Below are 20,167 nucleotides of genomic sequence, written 5' to 3' on the forward strand. Positions count from 1 at the left end.
AGAAATGAGACTGGGACTTCATTCTAGTCTTCCCCATCTCATCCAGTGTAATTTGCCTTCTCCCTCAACAGGAACACCACCACCCAAACTATAAATGGACAAAAGAGAATTTGAATAAAAATTAAAAGCATGACCCATTGATTAAGTGTAATAGTAAGCCATACATTTTTATCATATGTTCTTGCTAAATGTTTTACTATGTGAAAATAATAATAATTATTATTAATTTGTCTCCCCAGGACTTTTTGATGTTGAGTGCCTAACAACAGACCACTACACAGGAGGCATGAAACAGAAATATCAAGTGAGACACTGTGAGAAGTCTACAGCTGATGCAACGCTCTATCTGCATGAGAAAGTCTACTACATCGCTGCTAAGGAGGTGGAATGGGATTATTCCCCAAGTAGGGACTGGGAAGAAGAACTTCATAATTTACAAGAACAGTACAAGTAATTTGGCAACTCCAGACTCTGGCCCATAATTTGATCTCTCTTGGGTTAGAATTATTATTCTTTTAGCTTCTTGAAAAAAGAATATTTTCTTTAAGAAAGTGCAGCATTGGGGAAGCTAGGTGGCTCAGTGGATAGAGCACTGGCCCTGGAGTCAGGAGTACCTGAGTTCAAATCCGGCCTCAGACACTTAACACACACTTACTAGCTGTGTGACCCTGGGCAAGTCACTTAACCCCAATTGCCTCCCTTTAGAAACTTCCAATCTAACAGAAATGGCCATATAAACATAGACAATTCTATATAAGTGAAATAAATGCTAATAAATACTTAGGGTGTACAGTAGTCAGCAAAACTTTCACAGATTGGAGAGGCTGTTGAAATGTTGTGTTCTAATATCAGTAGGTTATCTTTTGTATAATCTATTGATTGATGACACCACTACATTCCATAAAGCACATTCACAAATACCATATCATTTGATTCTCAAAACAAGACTTTGTTGATATGATTTAGTAGAATGAGGATAAAAATCTATTTTAGAAAAAAATACTACACAGATCTGTAATTTCCTCACTGCGCACTGCTTTGGGTTGGCAACGAGTTTAATTTATTACTCTTTGAAATATTCTCTTCAATTTTTGCCAAGATGAGTAGGGATATTAAGTCCTTTCCAACTTCTGAATTGTGAACCTCAGTAAAAAAAAAAATCAATCATTTTGAGCAGGGGAATAAAGTGATTCATACACTAAAAAAAAAATCTGTTTCAGGCAAGAGGAACAGCATGTACAAGCATTCCTCTCCAATGGAAGGAATTTCTCCTTCATATGTTTTCCTTATTTGTTTATCAAATTCTACTTCATATTTTATTGATTTGTGTACAAGTTTCTCTTCTCCTTGATCCTAAATTCCTTGATGGTGGAAGTCCTATATTATTTATTATCTTTAAATGAATGAATGCTTGGGTGAGCCAAATGAGTCAAATAGTAGACAAAAGCTAAGTCAAAAATCTTTCATTGGGAAGTAAATTCAGAGCTATCAAAGACTTTTGAAAATCTACGGGGTGAGGGGGAGGTGTAGGGCAGCTAGGTGGCACAGTGGATAAAGCACTGGCCCTGGATTCAGGAGGACCTGAGTTCAAAAAACAATTTTTTTAAATTAATGGGCATGTTTAGAAAACATTTGAGAAGCATTCTTGGAGCTACATGCTCTAATTTTTACAATGCAAAAAGAGTTGCAGATTCTTTCATATGTGAAATATCTCAATTGGTTAAGCCATTCTCTTTGCTACCATATTGGTTTTGAAGGGGTTGCTCTTGCCTCTCTTTCTAGAACAGGAATTATGCTGATAATTAATACTTGGTTGACAAACACTTGTCAAGTACTTGTTCTGTGCTAGGTAGGCACTGAGGGAGATATAAAATTAAGATAAGATGCAGACCCTATATTCCTTACCCATCCTTATACAACTTAATATTTTTCTTCCTTTAAAAAAGAGTGGTGTAGTAATTAATGCTAAATTTTTCTTTCTTTTTTTTTAAAGTGTTTCCAATGCATTTTTAGATAAAGGAGAATTCTTCATAGGTTCAAAATACAAGAAAGCTGTGTACCGTCAATACACAGATAGTACATTCAGTACTCCAACAGAGAGAAAAGAAGAGGAGAAACATTTGGGAATTCTAGGTACTGTATACCATGATAATGAAACTGAGAATCTAAATCATTAATTTTAGTTAAAACAAATGAGCCCATAAACAATTCTAAGAAACAGAATGTTCCTAATTGTTTATTGACTCTTTGAAACAGTTAAGATTTATGTATGTTTTTAGTTATTTCTGGCGCCACATAGAAATTACTTATTAAAAGCAAAAAAAAAAAAAGTCTACAATTGAGTTCATGTACTTTGCTTTAAAAAAACAAAAATGGGGGCAGCTAGGTGGCGCAGTGGATAAAGCACCGGCCCTGGATTCAGGAGGTCCTGAGTTCAAATCCAGCTTCAGACACTTGATACTTACTAGCTGTGTGACCTTGGGCAAGTCACTTAACCCTCATTGCCCCACCCACCCCAAAATAATAAAAAAACCATAAATGGTGGGGCAGCTAGGTGGTATAGTAGATAAAGCACCAGCCCTGGATTCAGGTGAACGTGAGTTCAAATCCAGCCTCAGACACTTGACCCTAGCTGTGTGACCCTGGGCAAATCACTTAACCCTCATTGCCCCACAAAAACAAAAAAAACAAAAACCACAAATGGATCCCAAATGAACAAAAAATCCTCAAGTCCAATAAAATGCTATTTTTGACATCATTCAGAAATATTGCTTTTATCATTGGTATTGTTCAGTTAAGTCCAATTCTTTATGATCCTGTGGACTATAGTATGCCAATAATTTCCAATGGGGTTTTCTTGGCAAAGATACTGAAGTAGTTTGCCATTTCCTTCTCCAATAGATTAAGAAAAACAGGATTAAGTGATTTGCCCAGGGTCACTCAACTAGTAAGTGTCTAATATCAGATTTGAACTCAGGTCTTTCTGACTCCAGACCCAATGTTCAATCCACTGAACTATCTAAGCTGCCTCATTACACTATTACAATTCTCTCACTCCAGACTGATATTACTGAGGCTGTTCTAGTATCACTATTTCAATTTGATTCTTAACAGCTGTTAGATTTGCATCTTAGGGAGCTAGGCATAACAGTACATGAAGCACTAGACAAGGAAATGCTCCTTGATAAGATCATGTGCCTGCAAAAGCCCTTGAAGTCTTGAGGTCTTCCAGATCTTTGGATCCAAAGAAGTCAATTAGAGACCCCATCTCTAGAGAAAGCTATTTTCTGGTAAGTGCGAATTCTATTTGGGTTCTAAATTCTCCAGTCTTAGATAGGAAGAAATCATACTCTACCATCAAAGAAGGTGAATGGTACTTTGCCACTTTGATTATTTTAATGTATTCTGTGCCTTTTAATTTCCCCACTAATTTTTCTTTCTTTTTCCTCCCACTAGGTCCACAACTTTTTGGATATGTTGGTGGCAGAGTTCAAATTGTCTTTAAAAATATGGCATCAAGACCTTACTCAATACATGCCCATGGGGTGAAAACTCCTAATTCTGTGGTAGTTCCAACACAACCAGGTAATCATTTAGAGGAAATGAATTTTGTAGCTTAAATATAAGAATTACAATAGAATAATGAAACCTATTATAATGTAATTATTGATATAACATTCTATTACAATAACATAATTATTGTGTTTATAGCAATATAATTATCTAAGAAGTTTCTTAGAGCTTCCTTTATAAATGAAACAAGGAGACTGATGCTTGGATAATAGCTCTTTTAGGAAAGAGGAGTTGGTTCACATCTTTAATGAATCCAGATTGAAGGCTTAGTGAAATGGGGATTATTATCATTGTAACCAACGTCTATAAAGCACTTCAGCTGTGTTATCTCAATCTTCACAACTCTGAGAGGGAGTTGCTATCATTATCCCCATTTTACAAATGAGAAAACTGAGACTAAAAGCATGTTAAGTACCGTATCACAGGATTATGGGAAGTTAATAGGGCATATGAGTCTAAACTAGTATAGGGATGATGATGCAGGAAATGATACAGGTCAGGATGCAGAGTGTTCAGAGAGAACTAGCACCTCTATTGTGAGGGTTTGCTGAACCCCTTTCAGAGCTTCTTATCTACCTTTCATGTCTACCTTTCCCCAACTGTCACCTGTGGCACCAAGAAGCTGTAGTACATGCAGTGGCCACACCCAGGTAAACCAACTCAGCAGAAGGGCTCAATCAAGTTGAGGGTGACCAATAGGCTTCAAAGCCATCAGCAAGTTAGGGGGATGAGAACAATTTGTTCCAACGCCCATGAAGGTGGATGAAGCAGGCACTGTGGAATGCTTAGAGCTTGGTCAGACATCTAAGACACCAAAGTCATCCACTGGACCTGGGCCATCGAGAGTTGTCCTGACTCTCAGGAAGAGGGTGATGACTTTGTACAACTGTGCCTCACTTAAATCCAATGCATGAGCTTGTCAAGATATCACCCACGATGTAATTGGTCTTCAAAAATGAAGGACAGGGGCAGCTAGGTGGCACAATGGTTAGAGCACCGGCCCTGGAGTCAGGAGGACCTGAGTTCAAATCCGGCCTCAGACACTTAACACTTACTAGTTGTGTGACCCTGGGCAAGTCACTTAACCCCAATTGCCTCACTAAAAAAAAAAAATGAAGGACAAACAACAACATAAGGATGAAGATGCAGTTAATGATAGAGGTCAGAATAGGTCTGGATCAGATATAGCCAAAAGTGAGCTGCTAATGGTCAGGGTGAAGTAAGAGGGTTGAGTAATTAAAGGGGAGGTGTGTCTGAAGAACAGTACCAGAGGGGCAGCTAGGTGGCACAGTGGATAAAGCACTGGTTCTGGATTCAGGAGTTCAAATCCTGCCTCAAACACTTGGCACTTACTAGCTGTGTGACCTTGGGCAAGTCACTAAACCCCAATTGCCTCACCAAAAAAAAAAAAAAAAAAAAGAACAGTACTAGAGGCTATAGGGGTGTGACAGAGGTGAGAGTAAAAGAGATTGTGGAGGGGGCAGCTAGGTGGCACAGTGGATAGAGCACTGGCCCTGAATTCAGGAGGACCTGAGTTTAAATCCAGCCTCAGACACTTCACACTTACTAGCTGTGTGACCCTAGGCAAGTCACTAAACTCCAATTGCCCCGCAAAAAGAGAGAGACAGACAGACAGACAGACAGACTGTGGGACATCAAGTCTGAGATCTTGTAAGTGTGACAGTAATTTGTGCTGATAAGGACCAGGGAGTGCTTTGATGTGTTGAAGAGGAGGAGAAGAGGTGTTAAGAAAATTAAAGATTCATCAATCAACCAAAAAGTACTTATCAAGCTCCTACTATGTTCCAGGCACTTAGTAGGCACTGAGGATAGGATAAAAATACAAAGAATGAGAAAATCCCTACTCCTAAAAAACTTATATTTTATAATGAGATTAAGCGGTCAGGTAGTCAGTCATCCCTGAGGTGGGGTCACTAAGAAAGGCTCCACAATAGACTTGGATGGTGACAATGAGTCAGTAAGTGGTAAACAACAGTAGAAATGACCTTGAAAGTTTGGTATAGGCTACCAATGATGAGAAAAAGAGAGGGGTAGTAGCTTGGGAAATTAAGGATGGATTAGGAGATGAACTTTCAAGAAAGGGGGTAGTGGAATAGGTCACATAATTTGGATTTCTGTCAGGGAGGAGTTGGAAGGAGGAAATAAGAAACTGATTCATAAAGAATGAATTAAAGGGGCAGCTAGGTGGCGCAGTAGATAGAGCACCGGCCCTGGAGTCAGGAGGACCTGAGTTCAAATCTGGCCTCAGACACTTCACACTTACTAGCTGTGTGACCCTGGGCAAGTCACTTAACCCCAATTGCCTTAGAGTAAAAAAAAAAAAGAATGAATTAAAGGGGCAGCTAGGTGGCACAGTGGATAAAGCACTGGCCCTGGATTCAAGAGGACCTGAGATTAAATCCAGCCTCAGACACTTCACACTTACTAGTTGTGTGACCCTGGGCAAGTCACTTAACCCCAATTGCCTCACAAAAAAAAAAAGAATGAATTAAAGGCTCTATGGAATATAGTAGAAGGGGTGAGTGAATTTACAAAGTGCAGCATGGAATGCATGGGCATGAAGACGGTAGTAGGGAAATCCAACATTTATATTGAGTATTCTGTGGGGATAAGGGGAAGTTGTGAAAAGTTGGTGTCCAAAGGGTTAAACATAGAGATCAGTCAGTCAGTCCACAAGCACTTAGCAGGTGCCTCTGTGAGGCACTGTCCTAAGCACTGGGGATACAAGATATAAATAAATGAGGCATTCACAGAATGTATACAGAGTACACGGAAGGCAGTCTTCAAGGGGAAGGTACTAGCAGCTGGGAAAGACCTCCTGGAGTATTTGGGTGTTGAGCTGAGACGTGAAGAAAGCCAGGGAAGCTAAGAGGAGATGAGGAGGAGATCACGAATGGGAGAAACATGGTGGTAGAAGGCAGAATTGAAGTTCATTGGGAAGGAAGAACAACAGTTGACTATTTCTGGTGGAGCAGGATGCTTTTGGCGAGCTGATAAAAATTAGGAAGTGAGAGAAGAAGAAAAAAATGCTAGTCAGGAAAAGGAAAAACCCACTTGACATGGGAAGAAAAAAAAAAAGAAACTCCACTTCTGCTAAACTACTTTGTGCCTGAGTTACCTCTCCAAGCACTAATGGGTCTAATAGGACCAAAGGATGATAGATTTAGATGGAGAAGGGCCCCCTGGAAAGGCCATCTGAGTCCAACCCCTCTCATTTTATAGCCAAGGAAACTGAAGATGGGAAAAGGGAAGTTCATAGGTTCAGAGATCTAGAGATAGAAAGAACTTCAAAAGCCATCTCGTCCAAAATCTTCATTTTATAGCTGAGGGAACAAAAGCCCATGACAGGGTATTGACCTATCCCAAGTCACAGGATGGAGAGTAAGTCAAAGAGGGAATAATAATTGCATCCTGTAGTTCACAAGGTTGTTGTGAGGAAAACAGGACCTAAAACTTCAATGTTCGTTATTATGAGAAGCCACAAAGTCTACTGAAGAGAAGATTAGTGTTCAAGTCAAGAAGTGGGGCTGGGGAGGGGAGAGGGGCAAGTCCAGGATTCTGACACTTGTGTGGTCCTAAACAAGTCATAGAGTGCCTCAATTTCCTCATCTGTCAAATGGGAATTATACTTTCCCTACTTACCTCACAGAATTATTGTGAGAAAAGTGCTTTGTCATTTGTAAAGGGCTATAGAAGTGCATGTTATTATTATCCAAGTTAAGAAAAGATCTGTTATAATGTCTCTGCAAAGGAGACTGCCAATTTCCTGACCCCACGGGACAGTGTAGGTGTGGCCCTCAGTTGGTTCTGAATACTTAAGAGCATTGTTGTTGTAGTTCAATCCTTTCAGTTGTATCTGACTCTTCGTGGCCCGTGTGGGGTTTTCTTGGCAAAGATACTGGAGCACTTTGCCATTTCCTTCTCCAGTTCATTTTGCAGATAAGGAAACCGAGGCAAACAGGGTAAAGTGATTTGTCCAGGTCACACAGATAGTGTCACATTTGAACTCAGATCTTCCTAAGTTCAGGGCTGGTATTCTATTCACTGTGCCACCTAGCTGCTCCAAAGGGGGTAATGGGTAAAACTAAATACAATGTGATTTATATTCCATTTGGGATGTACTGGGAAGAGTTGTTGTCTTTGGAGGAGGAAAGGATAAGGGGCATTAATCTAATCACACTAATATCTCTTTAACAAGTCACTGATTTGTCAAAGCACAAGTAGAAAAACTTCTAGGGTCATAAAGCTGGACAAATGCCACCAATCTAACTCAATACCCATACGTTCAATTAACTCAGGTGAAATACAGACTTATACCTGGGAAATACCTCTAAGATCTGGTGCTGGAATAGAAGATTCTCCTTGTATTCCCTGGGTTTACTATTCAACTGTAGATCAAGTTAAGGTATGTTTCATCTGTATCCTATTTCTGCTTTCCTGACATCTTCTTAAAATAGATCTACAATTGAAGGAAAGAGAGATCAGCTTTTTTCCATGCCCCGGGTCTAGGCTAACTTCCTAGGAACACAGGCTGCTTGTCAATTCATTTTGCTTTGATATTTTATTAAAGGAACAGTTAAGTACATGATGATTCCTGATACTGGTAACACACTTAAAGAAGAAAGTAAGGATGAATCAAATATTTCATTTTCTTTGAAAGTTCTTTTAAAGCTAAATACATAAAACTGTATTTTAAGTTTCAAAATAAGCTTCAAGTCAAAAGTGGAGGCAACAAAGGAACTATGTATTAGCAACTTCTATAAAAACTTCAGAACTCAGATAAACAATCTCAAGGATACACCACAGAACCAGTACTGTAGCAAACACAAACAATCGCCGCCTTTCAGTAAAACATTTCAGGGCCAAAGATGATTCCATTGTACTATATAAATAGCAATTACAGCCCTTTGACCCAGCCATCCCACTACTGGGAATATGTCCCAAAGGATGCCAAGAACAGAAAAGTCCCACATAAAAACAAACAGAGCAGCACTTTCGGGGGCCCAGCAAACTGGAAACAAAAAGATGGGGTGCCCATCGATGGAACAATGTGTGCTATGTGAATGTACACAGAATAGTATTGTGTTGTAACAAAGGGCAAAGAGGAGAAATTCAGAGAAACTTGGGAAGACTTGGAAGGACTGACAGTGTGAAGTAAGGAAAACCAAGAAAACAATAGACAAGTCAAGTGAACTAGAATTTATTAAGCACCTGCTTTGTATCAGGCACTATGCTAAGCACTAGCGATACAAAATGAGTGCAATAATATAAATGAAATGATTGCTAAAAATGAAGTAAAGGGGCAGCTAGGTGGCGCAGTGGATAGAGTACCAGCTCTGGAGTCGAGTACCTGAGTTCGAATCCGGCCTCAGACACTTAACACTTACTAGCTGTGTGACCCTGGGCAAGTCACTTAACCCCAATTGCCTCACTAAAAAACAACAACAACAACAAAAAACCATGAAGTAAATACTAAGTAATTGTAATAATTAAGGAACAACAGAAGAGAGATGAAGATGGACTCCTAAGAGTATAGAATGTTGCATACAAACGAGAAGGGGAGAGCAGTGTGCACAATATATCCAGAAACTACTCTAGTGGGTTTTTTTCCGAGTGTTTTTTTAAAAGGCATCAATAAAACTTATTTTTTCAAGAATAGCAATGATAGACTCACTCAAGATACCTTATCCAATTCAAACAAGCTCAAGGGAATATCTATAGTAATGTTCGATCACATATATCAGCTTTTCTCTTGATAGATACAGCTGCAAATAATTATAGGGACCACAGTTAGCTGATTCACCAGTGAACAGTATTTATTGTTTTGTGACATTTAAAAAGTTTGAGACATAGTTTCTGGGTGAGTTATCGTTTTATTAATAATGCTAGCGTATTATTAGTAAAAAGGAATGATTATTTGGATGTCTCTCTCTTGGACCAAAGACAAATCATGGAGGTGGGCTCAGTTTAGATGCCCTTGGAATTATGGGTGTTCCTGAGAGTGGCAATCAACTCTGATTGGTTAACAATTAATAAGAGAACTTGAATATTGTAATGAGAGGTAGGTCTATTCTAATGAGGGGCTAGGGAAATAACTGATCATTTCATTTACTTCCAAATCACCACACACACACACACACACACACACACACACACACACACACACATCCCCTAGCCTCAGAGGGTGAAATATAGAAAAAGGATCTACAACACCAGAGTAGAACACAGTGGGGGGGGGGGCAGGGCAGCCAGGTAGATAAAGCACCAGCCCTGGTTTCAGGAGGACCTGAGTTCAAATTCGACCTCAAACCCTTGACACTTACTAGCAGTGTGACCATGGGATAGTCACTTAACCCTCATTGCCCCCAAAACAAAAACAAAAACACCTCAGACTCTTGTTATCTGTGTGACCTTGGGCAAGTCACTTAACCTCTGTTCACCTCAGTTTTTACATCTGAAAACTTGGGGTTTATCACCAGGGTTGTTGTTGGGATCACATCACATAATATTTGTAAAATGCTTCACAAATCTTAAAGCAATATGTAAATGCTGGTTAATTGTATTGCCCAGGGTCACACAGTAAGGATATGAGGCAAGATTCAAACTCAGGTCTTCCTGAGTAAAGGACTAGTACCTTATCTAGTATACTATGCTGACTCTCATTCATACAATTTCCATCAATTTTCCCATTACAAATTAGGAGTCAATTACTGGCCACCCATCACTAGCAAATATTAATTACTAAAGTGTTTGCTGTTGGTAAAATAAAGTATTGTGAAATAATGCTACAAAGATGATAATGCCTCCAGCTTTCCCCTTATGTCTTTTGTATACACATAATTATTTACGTTATCTCCCCAGTAAGGATGCCATTAAATATTTAACAAAATGCTCACTGATGAATTCATTGAAAATCACTAAGGTTATCCCTTTGTCTGTTTTCAGGATCTCTACAGCGGATTAATTGGTCCTCTGATTATTTGCCGAAGACATAATAAAGCTGTATATGGAGCCATAAAGAAACTCCAGTTTTCTCTCCTATTTTTAGTTTTCGATGAAAATGAATCTTGGTATTTAGATGAAAATATTCAAACTTACTCTGATGACCCAGGAAAAGTAAACAAGGAAGATGAAGATTTTCTAGAAAGCAACAAAATGCATGGTAATGTCTAAGATGTCATTTTAAAAATGTATATATTTTTCTCCTTTCCTCTCTTCTTACACTATCAATTTTAGGCCTATGAATCACCATTTGTATTTACCTCTCTACATGAGCCTCATCCATCTTTACTCTTGCCCCTGAATGAAATGTCCATTAGAGGACTGGCCTTGAAATCAGAAAAACTTGGGTCAGATCCTGCCTCAGCTGTGTGACTCTTGGCAAATTATTCAACTGTTCTTTGTGTTAGTTTCCTCATCTGTAAAATGAGGGGGGCAGGGGGAAGAGTTAACTCCATTACATCTAGGCCTTTTCTATTTTTATATTTCTCATTCCAGGTAAGATTCCTTGTTTAGAACCATTTCCTTGAACCCATCCAAAACAAAGAAAAATTAAAAAAAAAAAAGATTCTATTGCACTTTTCACAAAATTTAAAATAGATCTGTTTATCTCCTAGAGAGGGATTTCTTGACTTCTGGCCTTGCCTGTCTTACCACTTCTCAAAAGTATCAACTGCCTTCATTTGAACTGAATGAATGAATTTATTAAGCACTTACTATGTATGTACAAAGACTTGATTACTTGGAAAGGATTCCACATATCAACTCAGCAGCTATTTTTTCTATGAAACATCTAAAATACTTTCTGATGTTAGAAACAAGATTAAAGAGATTTTTTTAAATGGATTACTCTTTTTAAATTTTTTTTTAGCAATTAATGGACTAATGTTTGGAAATTTACATGGTCTGACAATGCATGTTGGAGATGAAGTCAACTGGTATCTGATGGCCATGGGAAATGAAATTGATCTGCACAGCGTGCATTTCCATGGACATAGCTTTGAGTATAAGGTATGTTTGGTCTGTTTCTCCTCGACTGAGAAACCCAGTTCTTTTGAGAGATTCAGAGAAAAAAAGTGACAATTTGAGCCGCCCAAACCACAAGGATTGTCTTAAAAGAATACTGAGCAATTTAACAGATATAGAAGCTTTATTTCGAATGATCAGTGCACTCTGCAACTATCTGACGCCTTTCCATATATTCATTCACTTATTATTCATTCATTAATTCATTAAATTATTATTATATAAGCATTTATTAAGTACCTACTGTTGGCAAAGCACATTATTAGGCTCTGGGTATATAAAGAGAAGAACAAGGTAGCCCCTTTCCTACAGTTTATTCAATGATAAAATAGAGATTCCTCGAGGGGAGGAACAATTTCATTTTTGGATTTGTATCTTCAGTATTTTACATAATTCCAGGAATATAGAAGGTGCTTAATAAATTGTTTGTTGACTGATGCTACTGGTGAGATAAAACATATATGCATAAGTTAAAACTGTCATAATAAAAATCTGCAATAAGGAGAAACCAAGGGACAAAGCATGATCAATTTATTAGCAAGGCTAGTAATTGCTAATTAAGTGAGATCCCAAGTTTCTTGGTAGCAGGGGATACATATGACAGTCAGAGTGGCCTTTTCTATAGTTGAAAAGATAACAGGGGGAAGCTAAGTGGTGCAGTGGATAAAGCACTGCTCCTGGATTCAGGAGGAACTGAGTTCAAATCCGGGCTCAGGCATTTGACCCTTACTAGCTGTGTGACCCTGAGCAAGTCATTTAACCCTCATTGCCCCGCAAAGAAGGAGGAGGAGGAGGAGAAGGATAACAGTCTATGTGTGGTATTAAAGATAGTCCTGTGATTAAAACTAAACTAACACTGTAATTGGTTTACATTAGAGGTAAGGGTGGGCTCACAGAGGTAAAGGGAAGGCTTACCTGTGGCCTGACTCACAAGAGGGGATCTTCAGGATCCATGACAATGGGGAAACACAGAGTTGCCTAGCATAAGGCAACCCCCTACACCAATGTTCTGGTGCTAGGCTCATGACCAGGCAAAATATCTTATTATTATCGTCCTTTTTCCCTCTTCTCCCTTACAGGGTAAGACAAATTGAGTTTCAGACTGTAGCCTAGGGGCAGCTAGATGGCGCAGTGCTTCCGGCCCTTGCATTCAGGAGGACCTGAGTTCAAATCCGACCTCAGACACTTGACACTTACTAGCTGTGTGACCCTGGGCAAGTCATTTAACCCTCATTGCCCCTCAAAAAAAAAAAAAAGACTGTAGCCTAGAGAAATGGGGAAGTTAAACTCATAAAGAAGTCAAACCATCCTATAGCCTCTAATACTAGGGAGTCAAACTATTTTATACTAAGGCCTATACAGTGAAATCTTACTTGAATCCATAATTGCTTAATTCCAGTGGATTACTACAATTCTTAGTTCATAAATGATACAAAATAACATGGGTATCAAAGTCTAACTTCACATTCCTTGTCTCTGATCCTATAATACCATGTCTCCATTGTATCAACATCTACAACCAAATTGATATGATCGGGCTTGATCAGCATCCATTAGAATTAAATTAGTAATAAGGCAATAGAAAGCAGTAACTACAAGGTTCGACATTTTATACAAGGCCAGCCATGAGAGGCTCAATTATTACTGGGAATAGTTGGCTGTTAACAAATGGCCTAACAAAAGATGAGACGCTTCTCACACTTTCTCCATCTGCATGTTGTGGTAGCTAGATAGGCATGGACGTACATAGTTAGAAGAGTACTTTAGGGCTTCAGACTAAAGCCTTGCTACCTATGGTCAGCACATTGACAAAAATTCATTGGGGGCAGTCCCCTTTGATAAGCTAGCCTTACAAAAAAGATAGCATGTGGGGATTTACAAGTCATCCAGGTAATACGATGATCCCCTAGTAGCCCACTCCCAATGTCAAGTTTCAGATGTCTCAGGTATTCATGTGATCCCATTCCAGAGTAGGTCTCAGTTGATGGCAGCTCTAATGGTGGGTCTTCTAGGAAGGGCTGGTCACTTGCAGAGGTTTCTGCTATAACCCTTTTACAAAACAGATCTTAATACAATTTAGTAACTTAGTTGAGAGGGTGAACAATAGAACATCAAATTAGGAACTAACACCTAAAACTCCAGAGAATTTAAGTCTTATGTGTCTCTGGCTGTTTTTATATTTATCAATCCTAAAAGAAATGCATGAGGGCGTGACATAAATTGGGCTCTTAATATTTTTCAATCTTTATTTTAGAATTAATACTCATGGGGCAGCTGGGTGGCACAGCGGATAAAGCACCAGCCCTGGATTCAGGAGTACCTGAGTTCAAATCCGGTCTCAGACACTTGACACTTACTAGCTGTGTGACCCTGGGCAAGTCACTTAACCCTCATTGCCCTGCAAAAAATTAAAAAAACTAACAGAATTAATACTCATAAAAGGAAAAAATAAGCCTTTAAAACCAGAAAATAGGCCAACAGACCAATGTATATTCCCTGAAAGTCATTTGTATCTGAGAACCAATGGTGTGTGCACACACATATATTGTTGCTCCTCAAAATTACATGCTCCATTTAGTTTTTTTCATTTAATTTTATTTCTTTTTTGATTACATTTTAAGTTCTAAACTGTCCCCCTCTCTTCATCCCCTGCCTGCACTAGAGAAGGCCAGCATCTTCCTTCATAGGTCCTTTGTAGCTGATTTCAGTATTTATAATACTCAGAATAGCTTAGTTGTTCAGTTATTCTTTGAACAATATTGCTATTACTGTATACAATTCTCTTGGTTATTTAATACTCTTCATTATTTGATACAAGTCTTTCCATGTTTCTCTAAAATCAACTTGCTCATCATTTCTTATAGCATAGTATTCCATCACAACCATTTACCACAACTTGTTTATCCATTCCCCAATTGATGGGCATCCCCTCAGTTTCTAGCTCTTTGCCACCACAAGGCGAGCAGCTATATTTTAGAACATGCAGATTCTTTTCCTTTTCCCCTGATCCCTTTGGAAACAGACCTAATAGTGTTATTGTAGGTCAAAGTTTTTTAACTCTTTGGGCCTAATTCCAGATTGGATCAGTTCACAGTGCCACCAACATTGTATTAGTGTCCTAATTTTTCCATACTCCCTCCAACATTTATCATTTTCTCCTTCTATCATTTGAGCCAATTTGATATGTGTGATATATTTCAAAGTTGTTTTAATTTTCATTTCTCTAATCAATAAACACAGAGCATTTTTTTCCATGTGACTACATATAGTTTTGATTTCTTCATTTGAAAACTGCCTGTTCATATCCTTTGACCACTTATCAATTGGGGAATGACTCACATTCTTATTAGTTAATTAATTAATTATTATTATTTTTTTTTTTAGTGAGGCAATTGGGGTTAAGTGACTTGCCCAGGGTCACACAGCTAGTGTTAAGTGTCTGAGGCTGGATTTGAACTTAGGTACTCCTGACTCCAGGGCCGGTGCTCTATCCACTGTGCCACCTAGCTGCCCCTTATTCTTATTAATTTAACAAAGTTCTTTATATAGTTGAGACATGAGAACTTTATCTGAGAAACTGTCTGTAACTCCCAACCACAACCTCCCCACCCCCGAATTTTTTGCTTTCCTTCTAATCTTGGCTATATTGGTTTTATTTGTACAAAACCTTTTTAATTTAATGTAATCAAAATTATCTATTTCACATCTTGTAATGTTCTTTATCACTTGTTAATTTATAAATACTTCTCCTATTGATAAGTCTGATAGGTAGCAATTTCCATGTTCTTCTAATTAACATGATATTTCCCTGTATATCTAGGTCATTTTTACCTTATCTTGGTAAATGGTGTCAGATATTGGCCTACACCTAGTTTTTGCCAGATTGCTTTCCAGTTTTCTCAATAATTTTTACCAAATAGTGGCTTTTCTCAAAAGCTTAAATCTTTACATTTGTCAAATACAAGGTTACTACAATCATGTGCTACTGTGTATTGTATGTTTATTCTGTTCCACTGATCTACCTTTCTATTTCTTAGCCAGTACAAGATAATTTTGATAATTACCACCTTATAATATAGTTTAAGATCTGGTACTGCTAAACCTTCTTCCTTTACATTTTTTCATTAGTTCTTTTAATATTCTTTACTTTTTGCTTTTCCAAATGAATTTTATTATTTTTTTTTCTAGCTCAGTGATAAAAGTTTTGGGTAATTTAATTGGGATGGCATTGAATAAGTAGATTAGTTTAGGTAGAATTGTCATTTTTACTATATTGGCTCTGCCCACCCAAGAACAATTAATATTTCTCCAATTATCTAAATCTGATTTTATTTATATAAAAAGTGTTTTATAATTATGTTCACATAGTTCCCAGATTCGTCTTGGCAGGTATTTTATGCTGTTTATGGTTATTTTAAATGGGAAATCCCTTACTTTCTCTTCTTGCAGGATTTTGTTGGTGATGTATGGAAATGCTGATGATTTATGTGGGTTTATTTTATATCCTGCTATTTTGCTAGAATTATTGTTTCCTATCCCAAATTTATAGTTTAATAGCATCATTTTGTTTGTGGGGCAATGAGGGTTAAGTGACTTGCCCAAGGTCACACAGATAGTAAGTGTCAAGTGTTTGAGGCTGGATTTGAACTTAGGTCAGTTTAATAGCATCATATAAAAGCAACTTTCATTTTGTTCCTGGAACTTAAACGTGTAAAGAAACTTGTAACCACTTTTTCCTTTACTATGAATGGTCTTAGTTCCTAGTTGCCTCTTCCTTTTTACAACGTTTGTGTTAATTCCCAGTACTGTAGGTTATTAAATTATTGTATCTAATTAAGCAGTTAAAAGTTTTAAGTTTGTCTCTCATCAAAGGGGAGTTTGTTTTCTAATGATTTTAAATGAACAGAAATCCTTATCACACTAATTTAATTTTGGATTCAATGAAATCAAGTATAGCTATATAATCACTAATGTTAACAATTTGAAATCTCAATTTTCACAAGGGCAATTAACTACCAGGATCTCAAATTTCAGGGCCCACTGTTATCAATTAGCTTATGCTTTAATTGAGAAAAAGAAATTAAGTCATGTTGAAAAGTGATGATGAGACTACAATTGTTGGGATGTAATTGTAAGCATCATATTGGTTCAATTAAATATAAATTAAACAACAGTACCTTTTACAAATCCTTCGATGTTGTTGGATTTTTTTGGTGAACAAATTCTTCGATGTTTAAAGAGACTGATATAGCCTTGCTATCGCTTTCCCTAATGACTTTATACCACTTTCACTAACTCTTTGATAGTAATGCAGATTCTTTCCCCCTTTAGATCTATAATAAAATTTGCTTCATTGTCAAATAGTTGACAATGATTTGCCTTAGAAAGATCCTTTGATTTGTGGTGTAATAATTTCTTGATTTAAAGTATCTGCTTTTTATTAAAAGTATATTCATTAGAGCTAACGGGAATTGCACTGCTAAAAATAGTGTCTGATGGAGACATTTTCTGAAGGGCTCAAGGTGTAATATTTTCTCTATTTCCTTTTAAGTCATTCAAAGGCTAAAGTCCATTTCTTCTTTTTCTTTCTTACCTTATCACAGCCTTCACAGAAGACATTAAATTTTACTTATTGCTCAGCTGCTTCCTAATTTTAAAACAAATTTCTCTCTTTGGGAGCATCTTAAGATTCACCATCAATCTGGGAGTTCCAATGTAGAAGCTGATAACAAGGTTTGCTTGATGTCTTCAGGTTGGTTGTTTAAAAGGAGTAAGCAACAGAAGGGTACATACATTCCAATTCTACTTACTTCTATTCTTTTTGAAACTGGAGGTGGGATAAAATTTTCCCATTCTCCCCTTTAAACAGAAAAAAACCTCACATGTCCACCCTACAATAAATCTGGCATTCACTTTAAGTATAGTTTTAAGTGTATCCTTTCCCTGAAAACAACAACAAACCTTTTGATTCAAAGACTGACAAACTTAAACTACTTTGGAATTTTCTTTTATATATATGAAACTATGTGTGTGTGTATATGTACACACATATACATGTGTATATATTAAACTATATATACACTATACATACATATTTTCTCTCCTATCCTAACTGTACTATATAGTACTATACTATATTAACTATACTACACTACACTGCACTATATTATACTATACTATGTTATACTATACTATATTATACTATATCAACTATACAGTATGCTATACTATAGTATGCTAACTATGCTATACTAACTATACCATACTATACTAACTATACTATACTACACTATAGTAAACTATACTACTGTATACTATACTATACTATATTAACTATACTAGACTATACTAACTATACATACTATACTATGCTTTGCTATGCTATACTATACTGTACTATACTATACTATATCTATGTATCTAGTGAATTTTCATGTAGTGAAATTTTCATTTCACTTGGCATCTTCTGTGAATCCCACATTTTGAGTGGAATTGCCTGTGTCATGAACAAAATTTGTAACACATTACACTGCAATAAATGAAGTGATTGTTTTCAGCAATCATTTCCCACTTATGCCCTGTTGTTGGTCTTGTCCATTCCAAGAGCTGATTCCAGGATAGAAAACGACCATATTGTGTCAGCCAACACACAGCCTTGGTCCCTCTCTCAGTAGGTATTATTCTTGACCCCAACTCTCACTTCTAAGCCCTGACCTAATCTTAGAAAATGGTCACTACCTCCTTCTAACTTTATTTATTTGTTTTGTAGGGCAGTGAGGGTTAAGTGACTTGCCCAGGGTCACACAGCTAGTGTCAAGTGTCTGAGGCTGGATTTGAACTCAGGTCCTCCTGAATCCAAGTCCAGTGCTTTATCCACTGTGCCACCTAGCTGCCCCCTAACTTTATTTCAACCATTCCCTGAATCGGCTACGCCCACTCTGCTTGTAACTTTGACCCCACCTACACCAACCCCATTTGGGAGCCTTCCAGAACTTCATTGTCTGCCTTTTTCATCCCCCTGCCCCAGTCCAGGCCCTTTCTTTCAGTATAAGTTTTAAAGGGCCATACAGTGGCTTGGGTCAGGAGAGGAGCATGGGCAAATACAACTGGGACTCGGGCCACTCCCACCCTTTAGGGTGTAGGTTAAAGAAACATAAGGAAAGGAGACAGTGGGTAGCACTGGATCTCATTATCCATCAGTCTGTTCTACTCCCTCTATGAAATGTAGTGGTTAAAAAGAAAGCCTGTCTTTATGCTCAGGTGAGTTAGTTATTTCTATAGATGGGACCAAAGGCGTTAACAGTGAACTTCCTTGAAATTCCAGTGTCTCACGTCACTTGTTCATATGCATGTTGTTTCACCCCAGGAGAACGGAGGCTCTGTGAGGGCAGCAACTGTTTCTTCCTCTCTTTTCACCTAGTATTGTAGCTTGCACATAGTAGGTTCCTGACAGATGCTTCCTGATTCTGCCAGATCTCATACTGCCTCCTACAAACGCAGATCACAACCAATTCAAATCTGTCCAATTTTTTTTTTTTACTGGGCCTGCTAAAAGTAATGTCACCCAGTTGGTTGCTCAGATGGTTTCAGCAACTTTATTGGATCCCGAATCCTCTCACAGGTAAATCTGTATTGTGTTTTTGTTTTTCTCTTTCTAATTAAGCTCGGAGTTCATCGCTCAGATGTCTATGACCTCTTCCCTGGGACATTCCAAACGATAGAAATGTATCCCCAAATCCCTGGAACTTGGCTACTTCACTGTCATGTGGCTGACCACATTCATGCTGGAATGGAAACTACCTACACTGTCCTTAAAAATGAAGGTAAGGATAACTGATGCCATTTTGACAACAGCGATGCCGATAAGAACAAACATGTGGTATGGCGTTAAGAGTACTGTCAGAGGGCCTGTGTTCAAATCCTACCACTTCTAATGCTGACCACTTGCATGACCCTGGACAAGGGCCACTTAGCCAATCTGGGCCTTGGTTTCATCATTTATAGAATGAATGGGTTGGATTACATGACCTTTGAGGCTTCCTGGAATTGTGACCCTATAGGAAGAAGTTAGTTGCATTGATTTAGTTAACAGCCCTTTTTTCTAATCACAGATATTAACTGCTTATGGTGGTAGGAAAGGAAAGATGAAGGTGGGAAAGGAATATGTACATACAATTATGCAGTGATACTGCTCTCACCAGAGGCAGTATGACATATTGCATGAAAAGCTGGTCTTAAGAGTCAGAAAGACCCACCTTCGGTTCTTACCCCTGATACATGCTGGCTGTGTGAATCTGGGCAAGGCATTTAACCTCTCGATGCTCCAAGCAAATCTATCTGCATAAGCAGAGAGAATTTCCCCACTGGGAATTCTCCACACCACAGATCTGGACCAAATATAGATAGATCAAGATATGTAATCTGTATGTAAATATAATTATATCATAATATAGTAGAATATATATAAACTATATCCTAATACAGGGTATGTGTCAAAATATCACATGATATACACAACATATAAATTTATGTTGTATAGATGCACACA

General features: G+C 37.9%; 1 protein-coding gene across 1 annotated transcript in view; it reads left to right on the forward strand.

Moving 5' to 3' along the window:
• The window catches only part of LOC122748866 (ceruloplasmin-like), a 56,028-nt gene that overhangs the window by 33,003 nt on the left and 2,858 nt on the right, over positions 1–20,167 (forward strand). Inside the window, exons 12-18 of the mRNA XM_043994877.1 lie at positions 240–450; positions 1,994–2,133; positions 3,457–3,585; positions 7,893–7,999; positions 10,540–10,756; positions 11,465–11,604; positions 19,283–19,442. Of these exons, the coding sequence (XP_043850812.1) occupies positions 240–450; positions 1,994–2,133; positions 3,457–3,585; positions 7,893–7,999; positions 10,540–10,756; positions 11,465–11,604; positions 19,283–19,442 (1,104 nt within the window). The remainder of the gene's footprint in view (positions 1–239; positions 451–1,993; positions 2,134–3,456; positions 3,586–7,892; positions 8,000–10,539; positions 10,757–11,464; positions 11,605–19,282; positions 19,443–20,167) is intronic.

The sequence above is a fragment of the Dromiciops gliroides genome, chromosome 3 (assembly GCF_019393635.1).
Source record: "Dromiciops gliroides isolate mDroGli1 chromosome 3, mDroGli1.pri, whole genome shotgun sequence".
Taxonomy (NCBI): domain Eukaryota; kingdom Metazoa; phylum Chordata; class Mammalia; order Microbiotheria; family Microbiotheriidae; genus Dromiciops; species Dromiciops gliroides.